Genomic DNA, 27971 nt, shown 5'->3' with positions numbered 1-27971 from the left:
GGGTTGAGAAATGCATTTAGAGTGCAGTGATGAGCATCTCACCCCAAGACTCCATCTAACTTCCAGAAAATCATTTTAAAATCTGGTTTTCACAAACCATTACTTGCCATTTTCTTAGAATTACATCAAATATAGAAAAGAATATGCAATTAAATGAATATTGCTTTTGAAATTCATATTTGGTTTCATGTTGTCCATATCTAACCACTTGGATACAGACAAAGAATCTCCTTCAGAAATATCATGGGTTCTTTCAGGCATAGCTGATTTCAATTTATTATGTAATCATCTTTCTTCCATAATTCATCTAGTATTTCCTGAGGAATTTCTATCCAGAATTGCAGTCACAGACAGTATTCATAAAACACTGAATTCGTATGCTCAAGTACTTCCAACCAACAAATTGCAGAAAGGTGAATTTAGCCACATTTTCTGTGTCTTCACTCCCAGGTTAAAGGGACAGGAGAATAGGAAATAGTCTCAGGTTGTGCTGGAAAGAACAGGGGATTTCTCCAGGCAAGACTTTCAGCTTTTTTCTCTGCCCACAGCCCTTTAAGCACACAGCACAGTGCCACAGAGAACATCCCAAGTAGACTGGGAAATGCACTGGGAAATGACTGGGAAATGACTGGGAAAGGCAGACAATGGGCCTGTTCCATGTTCCATACACTTCCCGATGGCTGCGAAGGCACACGGGGCTGCAGGGACACTGTGACAGATTGGCATTTAAGAAAACAAAGAGAAACACCTAATGAAGTTAAAACCGCTGGAGGCTGGTCTGAGTTTTTCTCCTGGCCAACTACTGGCCATTTCTAAGAATTAACAGCAGTTTTGACCACTGAAACGTGAGATCAACCTGTGAACACCAACTTAAGCCTGGGAATTTCTTTGTCTCTTTGTTTCCTGGCTGTGAAAGGTAACAGAGCTCCAGCTGGCCTCCCGTTCCCCTGCCCAGCCCATGCGGCCCAGGCAGGGGCTGGGCTGGGCCTGCAGCGGCTCCCGGCCGGGAGATGGGGCCTGCGGGGCTTCTCCCGGGCCCAGGCCGGGCCAGGCCGCTCCCTGGCTTGGCTGCAGTTTTTGCTGTGACTGAATTCACCAGAGACTGACGAGTAAGGAAAGAAAAAAGCTTTTTTCTGCTGGGGGCTGAGACAGTGACCACACTCTCCAGAGCAGCAATGAAGAATCTTCCATCGCAGACAACTCCAGCTGCTGCTCCGGCAGAGATCACAGAACCATCTACAAAGCCTGGGCAAGATTTCAAGCCTTTCATTACCCACATGAGACTTGCAGATTAATCCTTTTTTTCCAGAGAGTGAAAGAGAGAGTAATCAACATGTAAAGAGACTTGATAAACTATCTGAAACAGTGAAGAAAGGAATTAATCTTCAGAAGAGGTAGTGAATAAGGAGATGCTTTAATAAGCTGAAATATTTTTTTGTTAAAGCTATGGAGATGGACAATAGTGTCCTGAAAAAACTCCTTTAATTCATGACAGAGTATATTAGGAGGAATGAAATGTATCAAAGTGTAGATTTTGAGCAAAAATACTTGTGATTGTGATACAGTGAGGTGCTGAAACAGACGGGGAGTAGTAATAGTTGAAGATTTGTGGCTTTGTAGAGGCAAAGAGAAAACTTCTGTTTCCAGAGAAGGTCACAGAGACAGATGAAGTGAACGTTTACCTTTGAATAACTCATCCTTAAAAATGACATCCCTAGACTCATGACCCATAACACACCCCAGAGTGATGTGAAATGAGAGGAGACCACTGATGGCAGATTTTTTTCTGGGCAGCTGACAGCAGAGAAATAGAAAGCTATGAAGAAATAGTTTTCTTGTGAGAAACTCCATAGATTAGCAGAAAAAGACTTCTGTTTCTCTACAAAGACTGATGGAAAGACTATAGCAAGAATTGGGACTGTTCTAAACACCAAAGTGTTTTTGTCTCTATGTTGTCATGTGAAAAAGGGAATGGTTGAGTAGTTGGGGGGAAAAAGGGTTTTCTGGAAGTTTTATTCTGGTTTTCTTATTCTTGTAGTTTTGTTAATAACTTGCTTTATTGATTTTAAGTTTTAAGCCTGTTTTGCTCTTGTTCTCATCCATATCTCACAGCAAGAAATAAGTAAGTTTTCTAGTGATTTTTTTGTTGTTGCTTTAAAACCACAACATTTATTTGGTATGTTGGCCGAGAAAATGAAATTAGCAAATCTAAACCACTACACCATGATATGTTGATTTTGACTTGTTTAGATTAATGATTTCTGTTTGGCTAAAATTATTTTAAATGACATTTTCATTCTGATGGATTTACTCTTGTGGAAAAAGCCTCTCTCACATGAGGTATTTCAAGAAGTCCCTCTGCTTGAATGAAACATACTGAATGTATGAACAATAAAGATTTTTTCAGTTGCTGTGATGATTTGGATTTTTGATACCCATATATTAATGTTATAAATGCATATCATATTTTTGGCTTTTTGCAAATATTTAAATGAATGTTGTATGTATAAGATTAGAAAATTTTGTTGTATTCATATAATTTCCTTTATTTCTACTATTGATGAAACTTAGAAATAGTGGTATAATACATATATGTTAGGCTATGGCATAGTATTAAAACAAAAACTACTTTTGTTTGTATAACCCAAAGACTGAAAAAGATAGCTAGAGACCCCCTGCATTCTTATCCAGATGAAGACAGCAGTGACCAGGGCTCTGGGGGAGTAATTTATTGCATTTCTGTTATCAGGCAATGTAAAACTGGATGGCGCCAAGAAGATTAATTTATTGGGAAGAGGACAAGAGAAAATTAAGCAGAAGAAGACCAAAACTCCTAAAAAGAATGTCTGAATATGTATGAGAATTTATGGATATCTCGTATGGTTCTGTTTTTATGGGACAATACTTTGTAAGGAGGTGTGCTCTCTTGGCTGAATGCAGAGACACCTGGCCAGATCTGTATACTTGACTTTATTTTCATCTCCTAATTGTCTTTTTATTAAACTTTTAAATTCTGACAAAAATATGGGAACCTCGTTTTTCACATTACCATATAATTTACACTTGAAATTCTTCTTGAAGAGGCCCCAGTCCAGGGGCACTCCTGTCTGCACAGGGACACAGGCTCCCTGAGGTTTCATCAGTACTCAAGGCCCACAAGACCTGTGCATGTCACATCATTGAATTTCTTGCCAGGTTTTCTCACAGAATGCCCCCAGCCTTTGGACAAAGCAGCTGCAGCTGTGGCCCTGGTCCCTGAGGGCTCCCTCAGCAGTTCCTTCTCAGCTGCAGGCCAGGGCACGGGGGCTCGCTGGCACAGGGCCCTGCTGGCCCCCGCCCTGGGCACGGCCCAAGGTGTGCTGCTGCCTCTCGGGCAGGGCAGGGTTCCCGCAGTGCAGCAGGGGCTGCGGGCAGGCTCCAGCAGGGTTCCGTGCCCTCTGACCCCCGCGGCACCTGGACACCGGAACGGCCACGCCCGGGACGCTCCGTTGTCACCCGGGCCCTGCCAACGGCAGAACCGTCCTTGGGCAGCGCCCGCGGGCTGCAGCAGCACGGAGCGCAGTGCAGCTGCATTCGAGAGCATTGCTTGGCCAGAAAGCCTGTTCGCAGCACCTCTACCGCCATTGGGGAGTCATTCCTTGCCCGCAAGGCCTCCTTGTGCCAGGTAGTTCTCCGCTTGGCTGCCAAGGGGCAAACAGGCCAGCCTGGGCTGTCTCTGCTGCCTTCCAGCAATGGCCACCAACAGCAGCTGCTTCAAACGCAGCCTCTTCCTCCTGCCTCTGCATGCTGACAGCACTTTGCTGCAAAAGAGTCACTCAGCGGTGAAATGGCCTTTAAGGACCTCTTTGTGCAAAGAGTTGGGATTCCAATTACCCAGCCTGCAGGGGGACAGATTACTTCCAAGTGGAAAAGGGCAAGGTTGCAGGAGGGCTTGCTGCTGACTCAGCTTTAATCCTAAGTGTCTGTGAGGAGCAGGAGAGCCAGGCAGTGGCTGGCAAAGGAGGCTGGCATGGGAAGCACAAAGGCCCCTTGGTTCTGCCCCGTGTGCTGCCAAAAGGTGCCAGCACTGAGAAGGAGAGGCTTGTGGGCACAGCCAGCAGATGTGTGGCTGGGGGAGCTCTGGCCTTTTCCTGGGCAGTGCCTGCAGCAGGTGCTCCAGCTGGGGCCTGGGATTGCCCCGTTGGGAGTGGGAGCAGCTGTGAGGGGCCGCTCTTAGAGCTGAACTGTCGCAGGCAGGGACTGCAGAGGGAGGTGGTAAAGCCCGTGTGGAAAAACCCGCATCCCAAAGTGAAGCCAAAGCTATTGATTCATTATTTTGCCACTTTCAGGAATTGTCATAAATTGTTGTGACTGAATAAAAGGGGCAATTTAAATAATCATTTATGAAAATCAATTTTGTTGATTCAGGTAGTAGTAAGCAAGCAAAGACCAGCCCTGGGGTGGCCTGGCCTCTTTAACACCTCTCTTGCTCTATTTAACATTACCTCACTTTCAGGCTCTTCCCTTTCTGATTGTAGATGGATTAGTAACAGATGGGCTGCCTCCAATCTTCCTTTTGCTGTTGATATTACCCAATTGATTAGACAGGGACCAAGAGTGAGGCTTAACAATACTACAACCACTGGACCCATTAAAGTGGATAGCAGAGTTGTTAATCAGGGTGACTGAGAAAACCAAGACTCATACCAGCTTCGTCACTGTTCCCTTTCTTTGCGTCTTTTTTCTAATCCTTCCCGCAGTTCTGCCATAGTATCTCTTTCTATTCCCGTGTGGTCTGCATAAACACAACATTCCTCCCCAAGGGCTACACATACTCCTCCTTGTTCTAACAACAACAGATCCATTCCCCTTCGATTTTGGAATACCACTTCAGATAATGATGTAAGAGGTCTTTCAAAGGCTGAAACAGACTTTTCAATTCTTTCTAAATACTCATCTACTGCTGCCCGAAGGCTAGTTAACCCTTGTTGTTGATTCACTAAGGATGCAATTCCAGATCCTGCCCCTAATGCTCTGACTCCAAAAAGTGTGGCGATTGTAATTGCATTTAAGGGTTCCCTTTTTTGTATCCTATGATTGTTGTTTTCAACTCTGTCAAGGACCTCTCTCTCTGGGTGCTATAGCACCCATGGCATTAATATCACCTGTATGCAGTATTCCCTGGAACCATTAAATACATCCAAAGATAAACAGGCCGTAGGACCTACTCAAGAGCAGATCCACTGTGCTCCACTGACAGGAATGAGCCATTTCCCTTGAGCCTTTTCAGGTTCCTTTAGAGTGTTTTTACACAATCCTTTTATTCTTTTTGTTATGTTTCCTACACATGTTCCAGCTCCCTTTACATTTTGTAAAGTAAGTCCTAACTTCCCCAGTCTTCCCAGTTGCATTGTGTTGGATAGCTTACATTGCTTTGATTAAATGGTTCCTGGGTCCCGATGGCTTCATAGTAAGGAGGCTTGACATCATAGCACAACCACCAGTGCTGGGCCAGCTCACAATGGGTAGCATTTAAAAAGGCATAGCTAGCCTGCATTGTTTTCCATAAGGGACCTACCAAGCCTTGCTCTAGAGTCAAGGCTTCTGTCCAGTATACTAGAGGTGCCATAGTTCTAGGGGACCCCTCGGTTGGTGTCAGCTTTTATCTTTTGTGGGGATTGTTCTTGATCACAGAATTGGGATTGTTCTTGATAAGCAGTTTGATAACAGGATTGGGACCCTCTGGCTGGGGGTCTTCTAAAGCAAATTCCTTTTTGATAAGAAAGAGGCCTCCCCTGTCTGTTCCTGATACCCAGTATCTCATTCCCCATGTTTTTCCCACAGCCCATCCTCTGTCCTCAGGGTTAGTTACATTGACATAAAGGTGTGTGTAATTTCCGTCCGGAAATACCACTTGCCAGCAGCCCAATTGCATGGCCCTGGAGGGATCTGGCCGGGGAGGCTTGCATCCAGCTGGCCTCCACCCCACAGTTAGAGATTTATCTCCTGCTGTTTTCCAGTTAGATGCCATAGTCTCACACCTCCAGTAGGCACAGTAGTAATGCCTGGGATAATTACAGTAAGGAGGCCCAGTGCCAGGACACATGTAAAAACTCTCTTGATTCCAGCACATCTCTGTAGGCACTAGCTGACACAATTGTGGTGTGAAGGAGGGAGGTGCTGCTCTGACATAGCTTTGGAGCACAGTTTGATCATTCCATCTAATAAGAGACCATTGAAAAGGCTGGTGGGCATGCTGAGCCATTACAATTGACAGACAGTAAATCCACAAAGGGTATCCCAGGAGAATTGGTGGGTACCAGAGGGGAGCAATAATGTAGTGTTTTACCTGTGCAGTAGGGAAACGAGGTGGTATTTTAGAGGGACGCATGTATGACACAGTTTTGGGAGCTTTCTGGATCACTGCCCCGGGAGTGTTCGTTCCCCACAGTTTCTGTACGTCTCTGCCTCCTCTGCCTACTCCTTTGCTTGGAGCAGCAAGGTGTCCCATCTTCTTGGCAGCAGTCGTATTTTTCAGGGGCTCTCCCTTGGGCTTGATGCTGGGTCACATACACTTCCCAACTTTTACTCTTTGCCTGTGGTGCTGAGCACATTACCCAGGGTATGCGTTTCCTGCACACCACTGCGATGATTTCCAATTTCCCTAATATATTAGGTGCGCTTCTGGATGAATTAGGGTGTGCACACTTTTTCTGGATGGATTCCATGTGCGTATATTTTCCACCACTCAAGGGACCCCTTTTGAAGTTGCCCCATGTTCGCCGCTTGCTCTACATAGGTTGAAGTTAATAACCTTTCACAATTGTAGCCTTCTCCACAATTTTTTCTCGGGGGATATCCTGTTCTACAATGTCCCCCCCAATTGTCCTTACACAACTTACACCTAAAGCAAATAAAAGGGTAGCAAATGCAATCAAGCTCAGGACAAAACACATCACTCATTAGTTTTACGTTTTAACTGGACTTTCAGTTCATCAGGTTGGGGAACAACTTCCTGTGCATCAGCGACTGGACCCTTGGTCCGGCTGGCGTGTGTCCATTCTCTTTCAGCAGTCCGTACAGCTGTATCTGTGGTGAGCAAAAGGAGAAAAGGACCTTCCCATTTAGGGGTGAGAGAGATTTCTTTCCAAGCTTTAATGAGGACAGAGTCTCCAGGTTGTACATGGTGAATAGGTGCATTCTGGGGAGATCTCTGGGTAATCAGTCCTTGTTTTCTCAGTTCATTCCTTCTTTTCATTAGACTTCAAACATATTCATTTAACAGCTGGTTTTCTAATACCTGCTGCTCTGGAGGTATTTCCATATCGTATGGCATGCCAAAAAACATTTCAAAGGGTGAAATTCCTGTATCAGTCCTGGGCTGAGTGTGGATGTTTAAAAGGGCTAACGGCACACATCTTACCCAGGATAGTCGGGTTTCTAGCATCAGCTTGGTTATCTGCTTCTTTATTTCCCCATCACTCTCTCTACCATCCCAGTGCTTTGGGGATGATAATCCCATTTTATGCCTGAAGGTTCCAGAGCGTGTTTTATTATTTTTTGAAGTAAAATGTGGTCTCTGGTCTGAATCTATAACTTCTACTATCCCATATCAGGGGATTATTTTCCCTAAAAAAGCTTTTATTACTGTCTGTGCAGTCGCAAGGGCTGTGGGAGCTGCTTCCACATAGTGGGTGAGGTGATCAACTCTAACTAACAAATAACAGTATCTTCCACTTTGGGGAGTTCGGTGAAATCCACTTGTACTCGGGCAAAGGTTCTGATTGCTAGCTCTCCTCCTCCCAGCACTTTGTCTTTTAGGTGCTGTTTATTAAACTTTTTGGCATGTCATACAAGCCCCTGCTAACTGTTTGGCCAAATTATAAATACCCATACACATATATTTATTGGTAAACTGATCCACTAATGCTCTTAGCAACCAATGAGCATGTGTTTTATGATGAATATTCCTGAGTATTTTCCAAGCGAGCCCTTTTGGAAGGACTTCTCTACCACTGGGGAGGAACCACTGATTTCCCTTTTTAATAAATCCTTCTTTCTTAAATATTTCTTCCTCCTGTTTACTAAAGGATAATTTAAACGGATAAGTGTTCCTATTTAAGGATCTATTTTTATTTTCTGGCTGTTTAAAAACCAGTATTGCCACTTTTTTTGCTTCTTCATCTGCCAAATTATTACCTCTCATTTCAGTGGTTACTCCTCTCTGGTGTCCTCTCACATGGACCACTGCAATTGCCATGGGTCCTCCTAAGGCCTCTCAAGTTTGCCTTATTAACTCCCTGTGCACCAATCCTTTCTCTTGGGAGTTAATGAGACCTCTCTCTTCCCAAATTTTTCCAAATGTATGTACCAACCTAAAAGCATATTTTGTGTCTGTGTATATAGTTCCCTTTTCTCTTTTCATAGTTTTAATGCCTGTAGTACTGCATGTAATTCACATGCCCGTGCAGACCAGGCCTGACTTAACAGACTTGATTGAATCACTTTAAGGGTGTCTCCATTAACTAATGCATATCCTGACCTCCTTTCTCCATCTACTATTCTAGAAGACCCATCTACAAAAATGTTCTCTTCCCCTCTTCCAGCGCACTATCTTCCAAATCTCTAATTTTGGTTTGCTGTTCTATACACTGGATCCAATCGTGAGATATGTCTTTTTTCAGATTCCCCATACAAAAATTGCGCTGGATTATGTAAAGATGTTGTTTCTGTTTCCAAGCTGGGGGACTGAATCAAAATTCCTTCATTCTTTAATAACCGTGCATCTGTAATCCATTTTTCAGCTTTTTGTTGTAAAATTCCCCAGACATTATGTGGAGTTAATACCTTCAGCTTACTCCCAAAAGTAACTTTGCTGGCTTCTTCTACTAATAAGGCTACAGCCACAATTGCTTGTAAGCATGAGGGCCATCCTCGGCTTACGGGGTCTAACAATTTCGAAAGATATCCCACAGACTTTTTTTCCCTGCCCACTCCTGGGTCAATACTCCATAAGCAGTTCCCTCCTGGCTATCCACAAACAAATAAAAAGGTCTCCTAACGTCAGGGAGGCTGAGCACTGGAGCCTGGATTAAATCTTCCTTCAGCTTCTTAAAAGCCTGACAGTCCTCTTTGCTCCATTTTATTGCTCCTTCTCCCATGAACTGCTGATACAAAAATTGAACTTTTCTGCTAAAATCCATTGCCTACAGTATCCCAACAACCCCAACACTTGTCTAATGTGCCTCTTACTTTTGGGGAGTTCTAATGCTAAAATGCCTTTTACCCGTTCAGGATCTAACTTCTTGCGTCCTTTCTTAATCCAATGTCCTAAATATTTCACTTCGTCTTCCACAAATTGCAGTTTTGATCTGGTCAGTTTAAGTCCCTGTTAACTCAGGAAGTTTAACAATTTCATGCTTTCTGCTCTAACACTTGCTTCATTTTCGCCTGCAATTAATAAATTGCCCACATATTGTAATAAAACCATCCCTGTCCCTAATTCATAATCCCACAGAATTTGTTCCAAAGCCTGACCAAACAAATGAGGTGACTTGCTAAATCCTTGAGGGAGTACAGTCCATCTTAATTGCTGTTTCCTATGGGTATCGGGATCTTCCCACTCAAAGGCAAAATAACCTCTGCACTCCTCCTTAAGAGGACATGCCCAAAATGCATCTTTTAAGCCTATAACCGAGTACCACTGATATTTGGGGTTTAGTTGACTTAACAGTGTATGTGGATTTGCAACCACAGGGAAAGGGGTCACAGTCCGTTTATTTATTTCCCACAAATCATGCACCAATCTATAGTGGCCATCCGGCTTTAGAACTGGTAAAATCGAGGTATTGTAGGGCAACATGCAAGGTTCCAAGAGACCTTTTTGTAGCAGCCTCTTGATTTCAGGTTTCAACCTTCTTCTCCCTTCTTGGGAAATGAGGTATTGTTTTATTCTTACAGGGATTTCAGCGTTCTTAATTACTACTTCAAAAGGTTCAATATTCAATTTCCCTACAGTTTCAGGAGCATACCATACTTACAATCCCGTCCCAGCAAATGATAATCTGCTTCAGGAACTAATGACAATGGTCCAGCTCCAAATTTACACTCTGATTCTAACAGTACATTCTCAATTTTGGGGAACAAAAAAGGTTCTCTACTGGCCCCCATTTCTTGGATGTTTTTTGATGAAGGTTTACATCCTTTAGGTACTTGTTGGACAGTGGACCACTCTGCCCCAGAGTCTACCAAAAATTCGAGTACCTCTTGCTAAGGTACTCACTTTCAACTTTATCAAGGGCTCTGATGATTTTCTATGGCTCCCCAAATAGATAGAGCCCCTGACCCCTCTAATCCTGTTCAAATAGCTTCTTCTCTTCAATTCCCTTTCTACAATCCTCCTTCAAATCCCCTTTCTTGTGACAGTAAAAACATTCAACTTCACTCCAATCTCTTTTCCCAACAGCTTTTCTAGACCCTTGGGGTCCCTTAGTAAACCCTCCCTTTTCTCGGTTTACTGACCCCCTCCCACACCGCAGCCACCAGCAACCTAGTCTGCCTTTTCTGGAACTCCTCCTCCCTCCTTACATACACTTTCTGAGCCTCTCTCAACAACTCATCCAGGGCTCTTTCTTGCCAATCCTCTATTTTTTCCATCCTCTTCCTTGTAACTGGCCAAGATGTAGCCACAAACTGGGTTTTATGGAGGGCTTGTCCCACAGGTGCAGTGGCCCAGGTCCTTGCGGACTGTGGGAAACGCACTAATGAAGGGCTCCGCTCTCGCTTGGTCTCCAGGAGACCTCTCAGACACTGGACTCTGGGATCACCAACCCCAACCAAACGGATTCCCAATTCTGTACTTGCCCCGTCCGGAGTCTTGGCTTGGTCCTCATGCACAAAATTTAAGGGGTTCCGCAGATTCCATTTGCTTGCTTACCGAATTTCACTTGGGGTCCGGAATACCAGGTCTGGGGAATAGGAACCCCCCACACCAGGGCTATCCTAAGATAGGGTGTGTCCCCAAAGGGGGGACTTCGAAACCACAGATATGTGGATCTGAGTCAGGGCACCAAAATTGTTATAAATCGTTGTGACTGAATAAATGGGACAATTTAAATAATCATTTATGAATATCAATTTTATTGATTCAGGAAGCAGTAGGCAAGCAAAGACCAGCAGCTGGGGCGGCCCGGGGAGACACTGCTCCACCCTAAGTGCATGCTTTAGCTGAGGAGGTTTTCCTTTATATACACTTCATATATTTATTTCCTTTATTTACACTTCTTGCATATGTGTCTTCCTGGATCGCGTCGGTGCCTGCACTGCCTGTTGCTAGGGGGTCTTCTGCCTCTCGGTGGTTCAGATGAAGGCTTGTAGTCTTCCTCAGTCTGTGAGCGGGCCTTGGTCCTATACCAGTTAGGCAACCCTCCTCCTAGTAAGGAGATGTTGTAATTCTAGTTTTGCAGCCGGATATGGTGGTTCTGCCTTTCTGAAGTTTTAGCTCCAACATTGTATTAAACAGCTTCAGCAATCATATTATATTTAGCAATCATATTGAATTTGACTAACAAACAATATCAATCTATTACAGGAATCAAAGCCATTTTCCTTCCCATGGTCTTTTATGTATATTCACATCTTATATTTATGTTAGTACAATGGCCACCAAAATAGATGAATAGCATTCAAGGCCAGGTTGGACAGGCCTCTGAGAAACCTGGTCTAGTGAAAGGTGTCCCTGCCCATGGCAGAGGAGTGAAACTAAGAGAAAATTTAAGGCCCTTTCTGACCTAAAAGATTCTGTGCTTCTATAGATTTATGATTCTCTGGTGCTACAAATCCAGTGTGTCCCATGACTGTATGTCAAGTTGTCTTTTTGAATAACTGACTGTATGCCAAACATCAAGCTTTGCTCATAAAAATATTGTGGGAAGCTTAGTGATAGCAACATTTAGAGGAGAAGCTCTTGAGATGGGTACAAAAGAGTTTAATTTTCCAAGCAGCTTGCAGGCTTCCTTGTTCCATTAGAGCAGCTCGTTGTCTGGGGCTGGCTGGAGAAGGCAGAAAGAAGAGCAATCAAATATGTCCTACAAAAGGATGCAGACATGAGCCTGGCCAAATACAGCACTGTCAAAAGCTTGTAAGAATTCTCATCAGGGTCACTTGGGTGCCTGCTTTCCTCTTGACAGGGAGGAAAGCTTGTGTTGAGAAGCACACCTTGGTTGCAAGAGCGTTTGTACCTTGTGGGAATAGTGTCAGGTTAACGCCTCCTGTGCACCCTCAGATCCATGGGGCATCAGTGTGGTCAAAACCCTGGCCTTGTCAAGGGCGTTTGCAAAACTTTTGCACTGTTTAGTGAAATCTCAGTTTACCTGCTGGCCACTTGTGTGCTTTGTGGCCATGGTAAGGAAAAACTGGTGACAGAGCAGGCTTCCCTGCCACGCTGTTGATTCGCATGTTGGCGTGCATCTCGCTCTGCCCAGCTGATGTCAATGCCAGGTCCATTCAACAGAAGCTGGAAGAAAGATGGAATGACTTCTCTCTGTATGCGCTTCCAACTTCTCCCACCTTCATTTAACTTGAAATTCAAGTGGGCACCTTGTTCTTTTAAGGCAGTTTATTTTCCAGCCAACATCAAGGATTTCATGACGGTGAAAGGGAAGAAAGATGGGGTGTTTGTTTGCTTCCAGATGTGTCCTCCAAGCTTAGTGTGAGTGTCTATTCTTAGGTTTCCCAGCTGCAGGAGAAGGTGGGGGTCTGACAGGATTCCCATCTGCAGTGGCCCGTGGCTGGCAGAATGGTTCCATGCTGGTGTCTTGCCTGGTTGTTAAAGCTGTGGCCTAGAGCTCTGCTGCTTCACCTCTTCCCCCAAGTGTCTGTGCTCCTGTTGCCCTAAGCGGGGTGGTTCACAAGACTTCACACAATTCTCCTGTTGCCTCCTCATGCCCAGCGAGAAATCATTCTGTTCTCTCCGGAGTGTGAGATGCTGCAAATGAATGTCACACCCTGAAATGTAAATGTTTTCCATGCTATATCCACCTGTTTGAGATTGTTTACTTCTGCAGATGGAATCTTGTTATCTTTCCAACTAGAGCTGTCTTTTCAGGGCTTTTTCTTGCCTGCCTTTTCATTCCTTCCCCTTTCCACAAAAGCTGCCATTCATGTCAGGCCCATTTGCTTGTGTAAAGGCAGGGTTCCTAGGGCACTTGTATTCTTAAAATGGGAGTAAACAGCCCAGAGCCTGGAGCAGTGGCCTGGTCTGTCATGCTCCTGGCCAGATCTGGAGTTAAGAGCTGAGCTGAAAGGCAGCATCACTGCTGGGGGAAGGGCAAAGTGCATCTCTTGGTTCTGCCATTCTCAGTTTCGTGCAATCCCCATGTTTGCCTGCTTTATGTTTAGGAGCACTGCAATGACTCCCAGTTGTGCAGTCCAGGCTCTGAGTCCCTGGAGATCTTGAGCCCTGCTTTAGGCCTGTCCTCGTGCAGATGGTGAATATCTGTTTGTTCTCTTCCAGAGAAGCTGACTCAAACGGAGGCTTTGGAATGGAACCGACTCACAACCAGATCAGTGACAAGAGGTAGGAATTAATTCAATGTAATCTTGGCACTTGTGAAGTTGGATAGGCAAGGAGAATCTCGGATGTATCGAACAGACTCGGCAGTAGAGTAGAAACAGATACCTGCATCCTCTGTGCCTGCATGCTTTTCCTTCTCCAATGTCCACAAATATCAGAACCATAGTTTCACTATTTCTTCAAAAGTCTTTCACAGAGCAGGGACAGTTTAAAGGATGTGGTTTCCTTCAGTGGGGCACAGCTTTATTGGTGTTAGGATGTGGGGCTGCTGGAATTGAGTACATGCATATGTGGCTGAGGAGGAAGAGGAGGATTTGATGTGGACTTTTCTTAATTTATGAGATCTTCCTTCTAAATGTGTTGATGGCATGTCTTTAAATGCAACTACATGATTTTCCAGGTACACAGCTTTCCAAATATCCATTGAAATTAGAGAGTGAGTTTCCAAGGCTGTTCATAAAGTGGACAAAGTTCAGTCCTTGAAAGTGTCAACATGATGAAAAGAGAGGATTGTCTTTGATTCTCAGGGGGAGAGTGGGGTGAGAGGTCTGAAGGAGAACAAGCATGGCATTTTCTGCCATTGATTATTGCAAGTGGATTTGGCCGCTCATGTGCTCATCATCATCCCCAGTGACTGCTTCTCCATTTGTATCACAAGGAAATGGGGGGACAGTTTTTCCCTTCCCACCTGTCTTGGTGGCTGGGATCAGGTGCAGCAATCCCTGAGGAGGCTGCCTGCTGTCCCTTGTGTGTCTCTTTGCTCTGGGACAGAGCACACGCTGAGCAGAACTGATCTGTGTGCTGTCAGCATCCCGTGCATTTCAGCATTGCTTTGGTGCTGGACATGTGCCCTTGTGGGAAAGCCCCAGGTTCTGCACACAGCATAAACAGGGGTTCAAGTGTTAACTCTCCTTTCTCTGTCTCGGGCTGGAAGCTGCAACAACAACAGAGATTTGCTCCGCTTCCTGGAGCAAGAGAGGCGAAGGAGGCAGGTGGCTCCAGAGGAGAAAGATCCATTCCTGGGGAAGACTCCTCTCTTTGCCAGACCCTACAAGGTAATGGGAGTGGGCTGAAGGTTGTATGGAGAGGAGGAAGGAGGCTTGGCCTGGGAGAGGAGAGCCGTGTCTTCTGCATGGGCCGTAGCAGACTTGAGCCCAATCCCTGCAGACACAGCACATCTTTCCATCTGCTTCACTGGGCTTGCCTGACTTCCTTTGTGGGGATGCATGGTGATTCCATGAAGATACTGAGCAAGGTCTCTTGCTTGGGGTGTTTGTGACATTTGCCCCTCTGTTATTCTGTTGCAGACCTATAAAGAAGATGAGCTGTCAAGGCGCATTAAGAACCTGCTGGGCGATCAGGACTCCAAGGTGCTCCTGAGCCACGAGTCCCCTCTGAATCCCATCTGGATTCCAAACAAGCCCAAAGCCCAGTCACAAAGCCACAGTCATAGGCCGGCCTCCAGGAAGACAAACCTTTCACATGAGGACAGATGGAGAGAATGCTCAACACAATCACTGGAGCACACACCAAATCCTGAGAGGAACTATGACAGCCATGACAGTCTCTCAGATCGAGGGTCAGAAGGCAAAGCTCCACAGTGCAAAATCCTGCCTGAGCCTGTCAAGGTGAGTGCAATTGTTGAGGCTCTCTGTTGTTGGCAGTCCCTCAAGGCCAAGGGACCAGCACACAGGCCCTGCCTGCCTCGTGGCTCAGCCTCCCCAGAGCTCCAAGGCACTTGGTTCCCAGGTGCATTTTGGGGTTTTGCCAGCATCATCCTTCAGCATTGGGATATTCCCGTGCCCTATGGAATGTAGGTGCCCACGGTGCTGAGGCAAAGCAGCTGGGCTGGGAGAGCCACAGAGATGGTTTTCAAAATGTGTTTGACCTTTGGAAAGAGGAGGAAGAGCTGATGGCTGCAGTCAGCTTTTCCTAGGAAAGGGTACTGACGGGATGCAAAGGATTGTAGGCAATATCTTGTGGAAAATGAGAGGATGCTGGGAGAAGTAAAGCAGTGCAGGAGCCATTCCTTAGTGTCAAGTGCCAAAAAGATCAAGCCCCATTTTGGGTCTCAAACTCTTGGAAGATTTGCAAAGTGCTGCAATCAGCCCTCAGGCCACCAGCAATGGGCAGTGTTTGTCCTTGCTGCTTGGAAGCCCAGTTCAGGAGTATCGGTGTGAAGAAAGGAGCAGGGATGCTGCATCTTCCTTGGAGTGTGTGCTGAGGGAGGAGAAGGACGGAGTGCCCAGAAACAGTGTTTCTGAGAGATGAGTGGAGTCCCTGCCAGGTTCTGCCATCAGCTGGGGGTGGACTCAGCTCTTTGGGGCAGCCCAAATCCAACTTCTGTCCATAGTGTGTCTCTGGGTGGCCATGGAGAAAATCCACTGATCCAAATCTGGCTGCTAAATTCAGTACTTTGCCAAGAAATGAGAGAGTGAGAAATGGTAGTTGGGATTTGGAAATCCGGTGTGGGAAAGGTGAGGATGTCTAAAATCAGCCAGAATTTGCATAAACTCTGGCGCACCTTTCCGGATGTGTTGAAAGTCAGCATCTTGTCCTGCCTGCTGTGGAGTTCAGAACAATAAGGAGTCTCATTTGATTTGGGTCAATGGCAAATATTCCTCATTCTCTACAACTGGTTTAAAAGAATTGGGAACTATTATTCCTGACATTTTTGTTGTTGTTGTTGTTTTAACAAAGGAAGCTTTTTCAAAACTCATTTAAATGCAGAGGGAGCGGGTGTCTTTGAAGGCAAAGCTTAACTGCTTCAAAGCTAAATTCCACCAAGGGAGAAGACTGTACAAACATAATTACATAATTGCAATAACAGTAATGAAAAGAAAAATTAATAATAGTAGAAGTAGTAGCAGTAGCACTAGTAATTTGTAGTAGTAGTTGAAGAATGGAAACAGTGTTTCGCAACTAACAGGTTCCAAAGGGAGCACAGACATTTTTCCTAGAGGAAGAGGAGGTGACTGTGGGGATTTCAGCTGCCTTGCTACCTGCTCTCAATTCCCAATTCCCCTTCAGATGGGCCTTTTCATTCTTCTAGCATTTCATTTGTAATGGACTTGCTTGACATTTGTAGAGCTGTTGGTAAGCAAATGCTAGCTGAGTAGATGTCAATTAGTAAAAAACCCAAATTAACTCTTTCTGCCTCTCTTGTTCTTGTTTCAGAAAGAGCAGCCCACTGATGTGCCATCTACTGAAAAAACTTTGAAGGTTGGTGCTCTCCCATAATGGATCTTTGTATTTGCTTATGTTCTGCACACATGAAGGAAATGGCTGGGGCAAAAGTACATTGCTCAGCTGCTGTCCACCCAGCAGATGTTGCCCTCCCTGAAAATGTGTTTTGGGGAGGGCTGAGGAGAAGCAGAGATAAAAGCTGTAGTTGTAAGGTCAGCCCTCCTCTCAGTTTGTGACTGTAGTAACACTCTCTAGAGCACTTCAAGAGCCAGACTGACAAGTCATCCCAGGTAACCAGAGCCACTCTGGTTTACCTCTAGCTGGTAGTTGCCTTTCCTGAGCTCCCCTTGTCCAAAGGCTCAGGCCTAGCTATCTTGTGACTAGGCTTCCAAATTCCCATTGTTACCAAAGGGAAACCAGCCCCATGCTTTCAGGGCCATTGTGCTTCTCAGTATTTCTGAGCGGGCCAAAGTGGCAGCAAACTTCTCTTTCCTCTTTTCCACTGTTTTCAGTAGGCTCTGTATTTGTAGAGCTGTGCCATGTTTGAGCCAGAGGAGGCGGGGGAATGGAAAATGCTTCAGGGAGCCTAACCTGAAAGTGTTCCCCTTGTCCTTTGGAATCATTGTCTAGCTCTCGTGGGGTTTTCACTCCAGGCTTAGTCCATTTTGGAGCTGAGAGATGAAACTTTGAATGAATATGCTGAATGATCCTCCTCTGCCAGCGGGATCTCTGGGCTGTGGCTCGAAGTGACTGATTTCTGTTCATGGGTGTTTTAAGGACTGGCTCTGTACGGGAAAAATTCCTTCTTAAGTTTTCTGCTTGTTTCAGTCCTGTCGTTTTCTTATTTTCTTCCTTTGGGTTGGTCTCAGTGATGAACCAGTCTTTGATAAGACAGTCCTGCAGTGCTGAAGCCTGGAGAGGGAGGAGGAGGAAGAACCAGTGAGGCTGCAGCCCATGATCTATGGCCTGTGTGCTGGGTGTCCAGCATGGGAGAGGTGACTGGGGAACAGGGCTTGGCGGCTTGGCTCTTAGGATACATCCTGTGAGCTGTGCTGAATGGGGGAGAGAGATTCAGGCAGAGAAAGGATCCTGGGAAGCCTGATCATTGGGGCCTTTGGCTGAAAGCTCATCCCTTCCTCCTGTTTTAGGTGAAACAAGAGCTGTGGGGAGACTCCTGCCCTGCTGTGGAGGCCTAGGTGCCTGTTGCAGGAACGTGTCGACCCTGGTGGGGATAGCACGGGACAGCAGGCTCACCCCTAAGTGTGGGTGTGGAAAACCTTTTTCCCAGGGCCTTTGCAGTCACATGTTGGTGCCTTTTGCGTTCTGGTGTTCTAGTAGTTTGTGGAAATTAGTGTCACCTTCGTTCAGCCCCTGTTTCATGTCCCCTTCCAAGTATGTTCTTCCTTCTCTTAACTCCCATTGGCTTTGTTTGCTGCATTGCTGCACCCCTGTGTCGTGGTTTTAAATCAGTAACTAAAAAAATCACTAGAAAACATACTTATTTCTTGCTGTGAGATATGGATTAGAACAAGAGCAAAACAGGCTTAAAACTTAAAAGGAATAAAGAGAGTTTATTGACAAAACTATAAGAATAAGAACACCAGAATAAAACTTACAGAAAACTCCTTTTTCCCCACTACCCAACCATTTCCTTGTTCACATGACAACACAGAGACAAAAAACTTTGGAATTTTGGTGTTTAAAACAGTCCCAATTCTTGCCATATTGTTTCCATCAGTCTTTTAGAGAAAGAGAAGTCTTCTTCTGCTAATCTACGGAGTTTCTCACAAGAAAACTATTTCTGTTATAGCTTTCTATTTCTCTGATGCCAGCTGCCCGGAAATCTGTCATCAGATTTTCTCCTCCCATTTGATGTCCTTCTGAGGTGTTTTATGGGTCATGAGTCTAGGGGTGTCATTTTTAAGGATAAGTTATTCAAAGGCAAAAGTTCTCTTCATCTGTCTCTGTGAGCTTCCCTGGAAACAGAAGTTTTCTCTTTGCCTCTCAAGGCCTCAAATCTTCAACTATTACTATTCCTCACTCTATTCCAGCACCTCACTGTATCACAATCACTTTACTTTTTGCTCAAAATCCACATTTTGTACTACTCTATTCCTCCCAATATACTCTGTCATTAATTAAAGGAGTCTTTTCAGAACACTATTGTCCATCACCATAACTTTAACAGAAAAATATTTCAGCTTAATTAAAGCATCACCTTATTCTCTCCCTCTTCTGAAGATTAATTCTTTTCTTTGCAGTCTCTAATAGTTTATCAAGTCTCTTTACATGTTGATTACTGTCTTTTTCTTTCTCTGGAAAAAAGGATTAATCTGCAAGTCTCATCTGGGTAATAAAAGGGTTAAAATCTTGCCCAGGCTTTGTAGATGGTTCTGTGATCTCTGCCGGAGCAGTGGCTGGAGTTGTCTGCGATGGAAGATTCTTCATTGCTGCTTTGGAGAGTGTGGTCACTGTCTCAGCCAGTCGCTGGTCAAGAGCTTTTTTCTTTCCTTACTCGTCAGTCTCTGGTGAATTCAGTCACAGCAAAAACTGCAGCCAAGCCAGGGAGCGGCCTGGCCCGGCCTGGGCCCGGGAGAAGCCCCGCAGGCCCCATCTCCCGGCCGGGAGCCGCTGCAGGCCCAGCCCAGCCCCTGCCCGGGACGCATGGGCTGGGCAGGGGAACGGGAGGCCAGCTGGAGCTCTGTTACCTTTCACAGCCAGGAAACAAAGAGACAAAGAAATTCCCAGGCTTAAGTTGGTGTTCACAGGTTGATCTCACGTTTCAGTGGTCAAAACTGCTGTTAATTCTTAGAAATGGCCAGTAGTTGGCCAGGAGAAAAACTCCCATCAGCCTCCAGCGGTTTTAACTTCATTAGGTGTTTCTCTTTGTTTTCTTAAATGCCAATCTATCACACCCTGTTATCCCAATCCATTCTCCCGGTCTTTAGCCACTCCCTGCAGCATTTTCCCTTGTCCCTGTTGGACCTCGACCCTCAGACCCACCCCATTTGTCCCTGTGTTTAACCTGTGCCCTGAGTCCGATCCTGTTCTCATCCCTGAATTCATGTGAGGCTGTTATCCTTTGAATAAAGAGTCTTTGGATACTCCAACAAGGACCTGTCCCTTCCCTTTTATCATCAGCAATTTCTAGCGGTGTTCTCCAAGCCCCGAGAACGCAGGTCGCACTCACGGGTTCCTTGCGGCACACGCAGTAACACCCTGCAGCGACCCTGACAGTGAAGAGGTCCAGAGCAGAAGAAACTCTGCTGTTCTTCCCTCCTCCTGCTTTGAAATCCATCTGAATGAAAGGCTTTGGCCTCAGGTGTACTGAACAGCCACATGCCAAACTGGGTTTTTCCAGGGACTTCCCTGGACATCCCTTGGGAAAGCCATTTCTTCCAGCCCAGGCTTTTGGCTCATTGAATGTCTAAGGTGCACATCACCTGCAGGTGGGAATTCCTTATTGACAGCTTCTTTTCCTGGCAGCACTGAAAATTGAGTCTTACAGATGGAACAGGCAAGCAGATCCAGTGCAGAGGGAATGAATCCACAGGGAATAGGCATGCAGGGACTCGCTTGGCCTTCACAGAGATATTGAACAGCCCTTTCCCCTCTTTTCCAAAGCAGAACCTTCGCTCTCAAGTGTCACCACAGTCTCTTTAAGGTATCTGTCCAAATGAACTGGAAGAAGCCTTCAAACTACAGCATCCATGATGCTGAGATGTATCCCATGTCCTCTTGTGCCAGGTTTTAGCTCTTCTTCCAGCCCCTTAAGAAAAGGGGTTTGTAAAGCCAACTTCCTAGTTCATGTCATGTGGGAGAGGCTTGGTGACAGGGCCCAATTAGGAAGTGTCAGTGTGCATAAAGGAACAGAAATGTGGCATCTTTCTTGGAGTGAACTTTAAAAGGAGAGTCCAAAAAAATCATTACGGATAAAGAAAGAAAAGAAAGGAAGAAGAAAACAAACAAAAACCCAAACCAAACAACACAACAAAACCATAAAAAAAACAAAGAAACACCAAAAAGAAAACTAAATCCATAAAAAAAGGCCAACTCCAAAGTCAAGAGAACCTGAGGTCGTCTGCAGTTTGCCATGTCAGGTTTCAAGAAGCTGAATTTCAGAACAATTCAAGAGCACTTCTGTCCTTAGGGAGAAGGAAGGACAAGGCATCCCGTGAAGCTGCCTGAAAAGAGATGGAGGGTCTGCTCTGTCTTGCAGGAGCTCCCAGTGTGGGTGCTTTCCTTGTGCCAGAAATGCTCCCCAGAACCAAAGCTACCTTGCAGAGCTTGTCCATAAGCTGGGCTGAGTTTGAAGTTTGTGCTCTCTGGTTTAGTCCTTCAGAAAAGCTCCTGTGCCAGAAGGCCTGACCTTTCTCTGCACACAATTGCTGTGTGTAATACGTAGTAGGATGTCTTTCCAGGAGCCCAAGTGATGATGGTCAAGTCTTTGCTGAGCAAAAGCTCAATCTTGGCAGGAGGACCCAGTCTGGAGCCAGCCTGAGTTACAAAAGCAGGAGCTGTGCTTTGGACTGGAAGCCAAGCACCAAGTGCACTGTGCAAGGGTTGCATTTTAGCCAGGGTGTATTTTTACTTCAGAAGAATCAGTCTGATGTTATTTGGGTGAATGACAAACACTTCTCCTTCTCTAGAATTGAAGTAAGAATTTCTCTAGAATTGGGAACTATTATTTCTAAGCGTTTTATCTTAACTAATGAAGCTTTTTGCTCAACTCTTGGAAATGCAGAGGCTGCCTGTGCCTTTGCAGGCAAAGCTTAGCTGCTTCAAGAGCAACTAAAGAAAAGTGATATTTTAAAAAGGGAGCAGCCTGCAGGAACATTCTTTCTTACTACAGTAATAAAAAGTCAGAAATGGAAACAGTGTTTCCTGACTGTCAGGGAAGGCAGACATTGATGTTGCAGCAGGTGATCTTAGCGGCTTCAGCTCTTCCTCTGCCTGGTCTCTGCTCCTCACTGCCTTTTAGATAGTGCTGTTAATCCTTACTGGCATTTCATTATGCATGGACTTGTCTGACCTTTCTAGAGCAGTTGGTAAGGAAATGTTTGCTGAGTACATGCTTGTTTCCTAACAATCAGTAAAATACCCAAACATACTCACACTGCTTCCCTCTTTCTTCTTTCAGCCCATCGTGCACATTTATGTGCAGTCCATTGAAGGAATATTGAAGGTGGGTGCTCTTCAATATCAGATCTCCATGGGGAAGCTTGTGCAAATCCATGAGGAGGTGGATCCCTCTGACTCTGGGAAGGGTGAAACTCCCTCTGTGTGCATCAGCAAAAAGTGCTGGGAGCTGTTTCTCTCCCACTCTTTCCAGGAAATGAGCAGCTGCCTGCCACCTCTCCTGCCACCTCTGCAGTCACCTGCTAGAACAGAGACTTGCAAATTTCCATTGCAGGCAGAGGTGAGAGATGTAGGAGTAGTAGCAGTAGTTTAGACGTGGCAGCAGTGTTCCCTGACTGCCACATTCCAAAGGGAATACAGACATCTCCGAGGAGGAGTTGACAGCTCTGTCCATGCCTGCTCTCTGTTATTAACTGCCCTTCAGATGGGCCATTTCATCCTTACTCTCATTTTAGGACTAATACACTTGCAGGACATTTCTAGAGCTGTTGGTTAGCAAAGGTTTGCAAAGAACCTGACATTACTGAAACACCAGAATAAACTCCTCCTGTTTCCCTCATTCATGTTTCAGGAAAGGAAGCCCATTGATGTGCCATCAATTGAAGAAATTTTGAGAGTGAGTTCTCTTAAAAAGCAGATCTCTGTGTTTGTTTATGTTTTGCATTTATTAAGGAAATGGGTGGAGATAAAATAGAAGTTGAGAGCTGCTTCTCTCCCTGTCTTTCCAGGAAATGAGCAGCTCACTGCCACCTCTCCTGTCACCTCTTCAGACGCCTACAAGAGCAGAGATGTGCAGACTTCCATTGGCAGGAAAGGTACCCCAGCCCATTTTTGCCAGGACTGCTGATCAGTGCCAAGAGATCTTTCTGCTTAGCAGAAGTTCACTTCAGCTCTTTGGCAGCTCTTAGAATGTTTTAAAACTATTTATTCAAAAATGCACGTGCCCCTAATGTGCCATTAACACAGGTTTGATGTCAGGAGATGTGATGTTAAGGTACATGCTAAGCTACTTTGTCCTTTACTTCTAGGAATCCCAACCTGATGGATCTGCAGCACAGAAACAGAATAAAGAGAAATGCAAAGGAAACCCAGTTCTTTCTGTGCTGACAGGTAATTTTGTGTGTTAGATGTGGCAGAGACCATCAAGCGTTCCCACTGATTAAGCAGTGTGATTTCCTCTGCTTTGCTGAACAGGGATGAATTTAGGAATGGCTCAAGAAACTGTAAGCAATCATTACGTAGAACTCAAGGTAGCAGCTCAGCAGAGGACAAGCACTATTTAGTTAGGAAACTCCCATCTGGGGTGATGAACAACCTTTTTGACAAATACCTCCTGGAAGAGAGTGACTCTCTAACCTCTTGTTCAGAGACCACAGGGTAAAGAAATGCAACCTTTTCCTTTGTTGCTTTCCAGAGCAGGCAGGCAGAGCGTCAGGAAGGTGGCCGAGTTCTCAGCCAAGAACATCGTAAGTAAACAGACCGTGTTTCCACCTCTGCCGGGCAGATACTTGAAAGAACCTGGAATGCACAAACATTTGGGTTGTAAGTCAGATTTTTCTCAGAAAACCTCAATGCAGGGAATTTTCCCCAACTGAAGAATTATTATTTCATGATCTACTCATGAAATTGTTGAGGTTGGAAAAGATCTTGAAGAGCTTAAGCAAACAGATTAATGTGACACCATTATCCCCAGTGGCCACCGGCCTTGGGATTTGCACAAGGAGAAGGTGCCCTTGTCTCCTGGAGAGAAGTTGCTCTCATCTCCAAGGAAGCCAGACTTGAAGAGGAGAGCCATGAGGAGTTCAGAGGAGTCCCCAGGAGAGAAGAAGGTGAGAGGGGCAGGGGGAGGTGGATTTGGACAATGACCAAGGTGGTGTTTGAAAAACCCAAGTGGAGTTTCCACTTCATACGTTGGCACTAGAGCCATGATTGATCTCCTGTAAGGGTGTTATCAAACCTGTAAGGGGAATGTACCCACAGCTGATTCCCATTGGTCACCAATGCCCTTCTGAGAAAATGGAAAGCCTTGTAAGCTGTTGTTTTGTGTGTTTTGGTGCTATTAGTGTTTTCTTGGGATCCTGGTTTCCTGAGAAAACAAAACCTCAGCTGTCCTCTGCCAGAGGAGGTTTTGGCAGCTTGTGGCTGCCCAGCCCCTGCCAGCACTGCTGGGTTTCTCTGGGTTTCAGCCCAAGCTGAGCTTTGTAGCTTGGTGGTGGCCCAATCTTGTGTTCCTGCATCAAAAGCAGTAGGTATCTGAAGCACTTGGCAGATGGATAAATAGGCAAAGCACTTGTTTGGATTTCCCTGGAGCTGCTGTGATGCCAGCAGTGATGCCTAAGAAGTGGCTGTGTGTTGGAGTCCCAGGCACAGAAAATGTCCTTTTGATCTGTGCTGACCGGCTCCGGCACTTGAGAGAACACAGGGTTGGAGTTAAGACCATGGAGAAGGCTTGTAAAACTGAGTGGAGGAGCTGGGAATGTCGATGTTTGAATTATATAGCATTATGTTAATTCACTGGGTGAAAAAGACAGTTTAGAGTTTGAGATGTAGTAGTGAATAACAGACAAGGTATAGGTTCTTGGGTGTTGGTTTGTCTTTGCCTTTCTTCTTTCTTCTCCATGGTTTTGGCTGGTATGGGGTGATTGGATGGAAATGTATGCAGTGCAGAACATGGGTGTTTGGTTATTGGGTTAAAAGTATAAGTAAATGAGTTGGCATTTGATAACTGGATGGTTTATGCTTAAAAGGCCTTGTGGACAGAGCCCACATTCTCCGTTTGTAGCTTGTTAGGTTAGTGTGTGGAAGTACTTACTATCTGTAAAAATGTAAAGTAGATAAGGTAAAACAAACATCCTAAGTCTGAAGACAAAAACCGTCTCTCTGCTCATCAATCCTCATCCTGGGGAAAAGAGCTGAAGCCTTTGACATTTGGTGCCCCGGAGACTTTTACAGCTGTGTGTAGTCAGGGGCTTTGCAGAGACCCCTTTGCAGAGTCCCTCGGCCATTGCAGTGGCTTTCCCTGGAATTCCAAGACAGCCCTTCATTTCAAACTCGGAGGTGGTCGTTGCTCTCAAGTGTTTTTTGGGAAGCTGACTCCCAGAGTCAGTGCTGACTCCCAGACAGCACTGGGAGGTCAGGTGCACAAGGAGTTGGCTGCAGGCCTTGCAGTGATGGGCACTCCCTGTGGACATTGCAGGGCCTGTCTCCCTTTCTGTTCCTCCTCCCAGAACAGGTGGCTCAGCAGGGCCGGGGGAATAACTTTGCTTCCTGAGTGGTTTTTTAACTTTGTCATTTTCTGAGCTTCCTGAGTTAAGAATAAAGAAGAGTAGGGAAATGGTGAGGAAACTGGAGTGAGCCCAAAAGTTCTCCCTCATGCAGAGCAGGGTCAGAAAGGGAAGCAGGCAGTCAATCTGCCACTTCTGCTGCTGTCTCCAAGAGCCAGGAGAGGAACTATTTGGTGTCTGGCATGTCATCCCTTGCAATCTAGTGTCTGACTGCAGGAAATCCCAACTCAGAGCCTGTATCCCAGACGTGAGTGCAGTCTGGAAGGAGAACTCCTTGACAGCAGCCTTGTGGAGAAGCTGCTGAATGGTTCCTTGTGTGTCTGCACTCCGGGAGGGACACAAGAAAGTCCTGGGATGCTTCTGGCTATCAGCAGTCACGCTGTGGGTAATGCTAAGTGATAAGGGCACTTTCTTTTACATTTTCTTGACTGGTAGCAAAGGATTCGGAAGTTTCTCATTCAGGTGAGCTGATGATTTGCACACTTGATGCTTTAGAACCAATGCTCTAAAACCTATAAAAAGTTTTCATTGACTGACTCTTTTCCTTAATGCTTCCTGTTCTTCTGGAAGACAAAGGCAGCAATTTTCACTGCATTTTTACAATTTCACCCCTCTCAGATTTTTGGTAGTAACATCAGAAGCCCCTGCACATCTGGGCTATCTGAGGGATCTCACTCGCCTGTGACCATAGCTTTTCCTTCCCATTGATGGGGGGTATCCCAAAACAGATATGCTTACAGGTCCTGACTTTGCCACCAGGAGTCTGAAAACATTTCTCTACAATCATGATGGAGTGGAAAGAAGAATGGCCCAACCAGAACAGATGAAATGTTTATTTTCAGCAATGGAAGGGCCTTACATTTTATTACAATTATCAAGGAGGTGCTCAGGAGATCTGTCCTTGCCATTAGAAAACATATCACCTATCCAAGCAAAAGAAGGTGAAATGTCATTTTCGGTTACTTGCCAGTGGACGTGAAATCCCTGCGTCCTGTGCTTGGGTTTCCACTTTGTGATTTCCAGTGTGTTATTTTTTCTCTTTTCAACCAGAATCTTTCAAACTGAGCTGTACTGGTCTCTATTTGAACTTCAAGGACCTGAGTGAATTTTTCCTGTTTTCCTTCTTCCTGTTAGAGAGAAGACAACGGGGATTTTCCCAAAAAGAAAAAGAAATGAAAAGAATCCCAAGAGATGTCAGCTTCCAGCAAGCAAAGGCACCAACAAACTGAAGTGAGTATGCAGTGCTGGGATGCCAGAAAGATGTGTAAATCTAAGTCCCTGTTCAGAGGGGTAAGACGAAGAACTGTATCTCCTGTCCTGATACTCGGGAGTTTGCTTCTACCATCGTGTCCCTCCTGCCACTTGAAATGCTGCAGATTGGCCTTTACAAGCTGGAAGCAAGCAGTGCAGAAAGCAGCTGTGTAGGTGTAGGTGGGTAAGGGCAAGGAGTCTTTCCCTTCTGACATCCTGTGAAAGCACAGAGGCGTTGGGGCTGATGTTTGGCTGCAGGAAGGGAGGTTGCAATTGAGGTAGGAATGGAAAAGCTTTAATTCCTGCTTCCCTTTTCCTGAGGGAAAATGAACAGCCCTCTTAGTCATGCGCTGGCTTTTGGAGTGGGAAGGGTAGGAGGTGCTTTTGGGCAGAGAGAGGGCTCTGGGTCAGCTTGGAGATGGTGCTGTGCTCTGTGTCAAATTGTCCTCTGTGCAGCATCAGCTGTGCCAAGGCAGAGCAGCTGGAGAGCACGTGTGCAGTGAGTAGGGACCAAAGCATGGGAAGAGTGGGTGCTGAAAGGGGGAGAGGACTGTGCCATGCACAGCAGAGTCAGGCAAGAAGTGCAGCCTCACACCTGAGCCTTCTCCTGGGGTTGAATTTCATTCCTGATGCTGCAACCTGTGAGCTGGGACTCACTGCTTGGTGTGTTCTTGGAAACTTTGAGAAGCTCACTAAAAGTGATGTCAATGAGCAGTGGTGAAACAAGGTGGAGAGCTATCAGGTGCTGCTTGTTGCTGCCAGAGTTCACACTCCTTTCTAGGCTTGTGATCACTATTGGCCAAAAGGAATTCCTAGAGCTGCTGCTATGTTTTTGACTGTACAATTTAGCCATTACAAATGTTGTGTTTTCCTGTGGTGCAAGCAGTGGGGAAGACTCAAGAGCTGTAACCTGCCATCCCACGGGGCCTTTGCAGTGTCATTTTCCATAGAACACCAAGTTGTGTAGGCCCCTCTGGGCAAAGGGATGCATTGCCATGATCTGCTGGCAAACTTGCAAAAGAAAATGAGCAGGGTGTGTCTGGTAGAAGGGCAGAAAGGCTGTAAGAATGCTCTCCACAAAGAGGCAGCTGCTGAGAGTCAAAAGGCTTTGCAGGTCCTCTTGGAGTAAAGTGACTGCAGTCATTGTCCTCTGCCATCTCGATATGCCTGTTGGATGAATCCAACCAAATCTTTTCTCTCTCCCTCCTTTTGTTCCAGCCTTTTCTGCTGAACAAAGCTGAACAAAGCAAGATGACCAAGAGCCGGCCTGCCCTCATACACTGAATGAGGCAGAGTTTGCAGTGACCCAGACTGGAACCCAAGGGCCATACGTGGTTCTCCAGGATGTAAATAGTTCCAAGTTCTCTGCTCCTTTGAAGCCCTAGGAACAATTTTGTTGTTTTTGTTTTACTTTATAGTTCAATGCAAAGAAGCTGCATCATATTTTTGTTTCAAATACAGTTGTAAGTTCTTTTGGTTACCTTTGGAAAGCTTTGTGGTTACTGAGGGGAATGCGTTTTTGCCTTGCAAAAGAAGAGATGGGGGTGGTATGTGCCATG

At 45.5% G+C, this 27971-nt stretch overlaps 1 protein-coding gene across 1 annotated transcript; it reads left to right on the top strand.

Moving 5' to 3' along the window:
- Window positions 1-3525: 3525 nt before the first annotated feature.
- Window positions 3526-27892, top strand: LOC147653177 (uncharacterized). Its single transcript, XM_086889739.1, has 14 exons — window positions 3526-3664; window positions 13493-13555; window positions 14487-14607; window positions 14860-15180; window positions 16730-16774; window positions 21879-21923; window positions 22071-22157; window positions 22449-22493; window positions 22606-22692; window positions 22906-22987; window positions 23292-23343; window positions 23571-23706; window positions 26296-26391; window positions 27631-27892. The coding sequence occupies exons 2-13, from the start codon at window positions 13521-13523 to the stop codon at window positions 26335-26337; spliced, it is 1098 nt and encodes a 365-aa protein (XP_086745865.1). The 5' UTR covers window positions 3526-3664; window positions 13493-13520; the 3' UTR covers window positions 26338-26391; window positions 27631-27892.
- Window positions 27893-27971: the final 79 nt, after the last annotated feature.

This window comes from Cyanistes caeruleus, chromosome 5, assembly GCF_971803275.1.
Source record: "Cyanistes caeruleus chromosome 5, bCyaCae1.hap1.1, whole genome shotgun sequence".
Classification (NCBI taxonomy): Eukaryota; Metazoa; Chordata; class Aves; order Passeriformes; family Paridae; genus Cyanistes; species Cyanistes caeruleus.
This window is presented reverse-complemented; position numbering and strand designations above follow the sequence as displayed.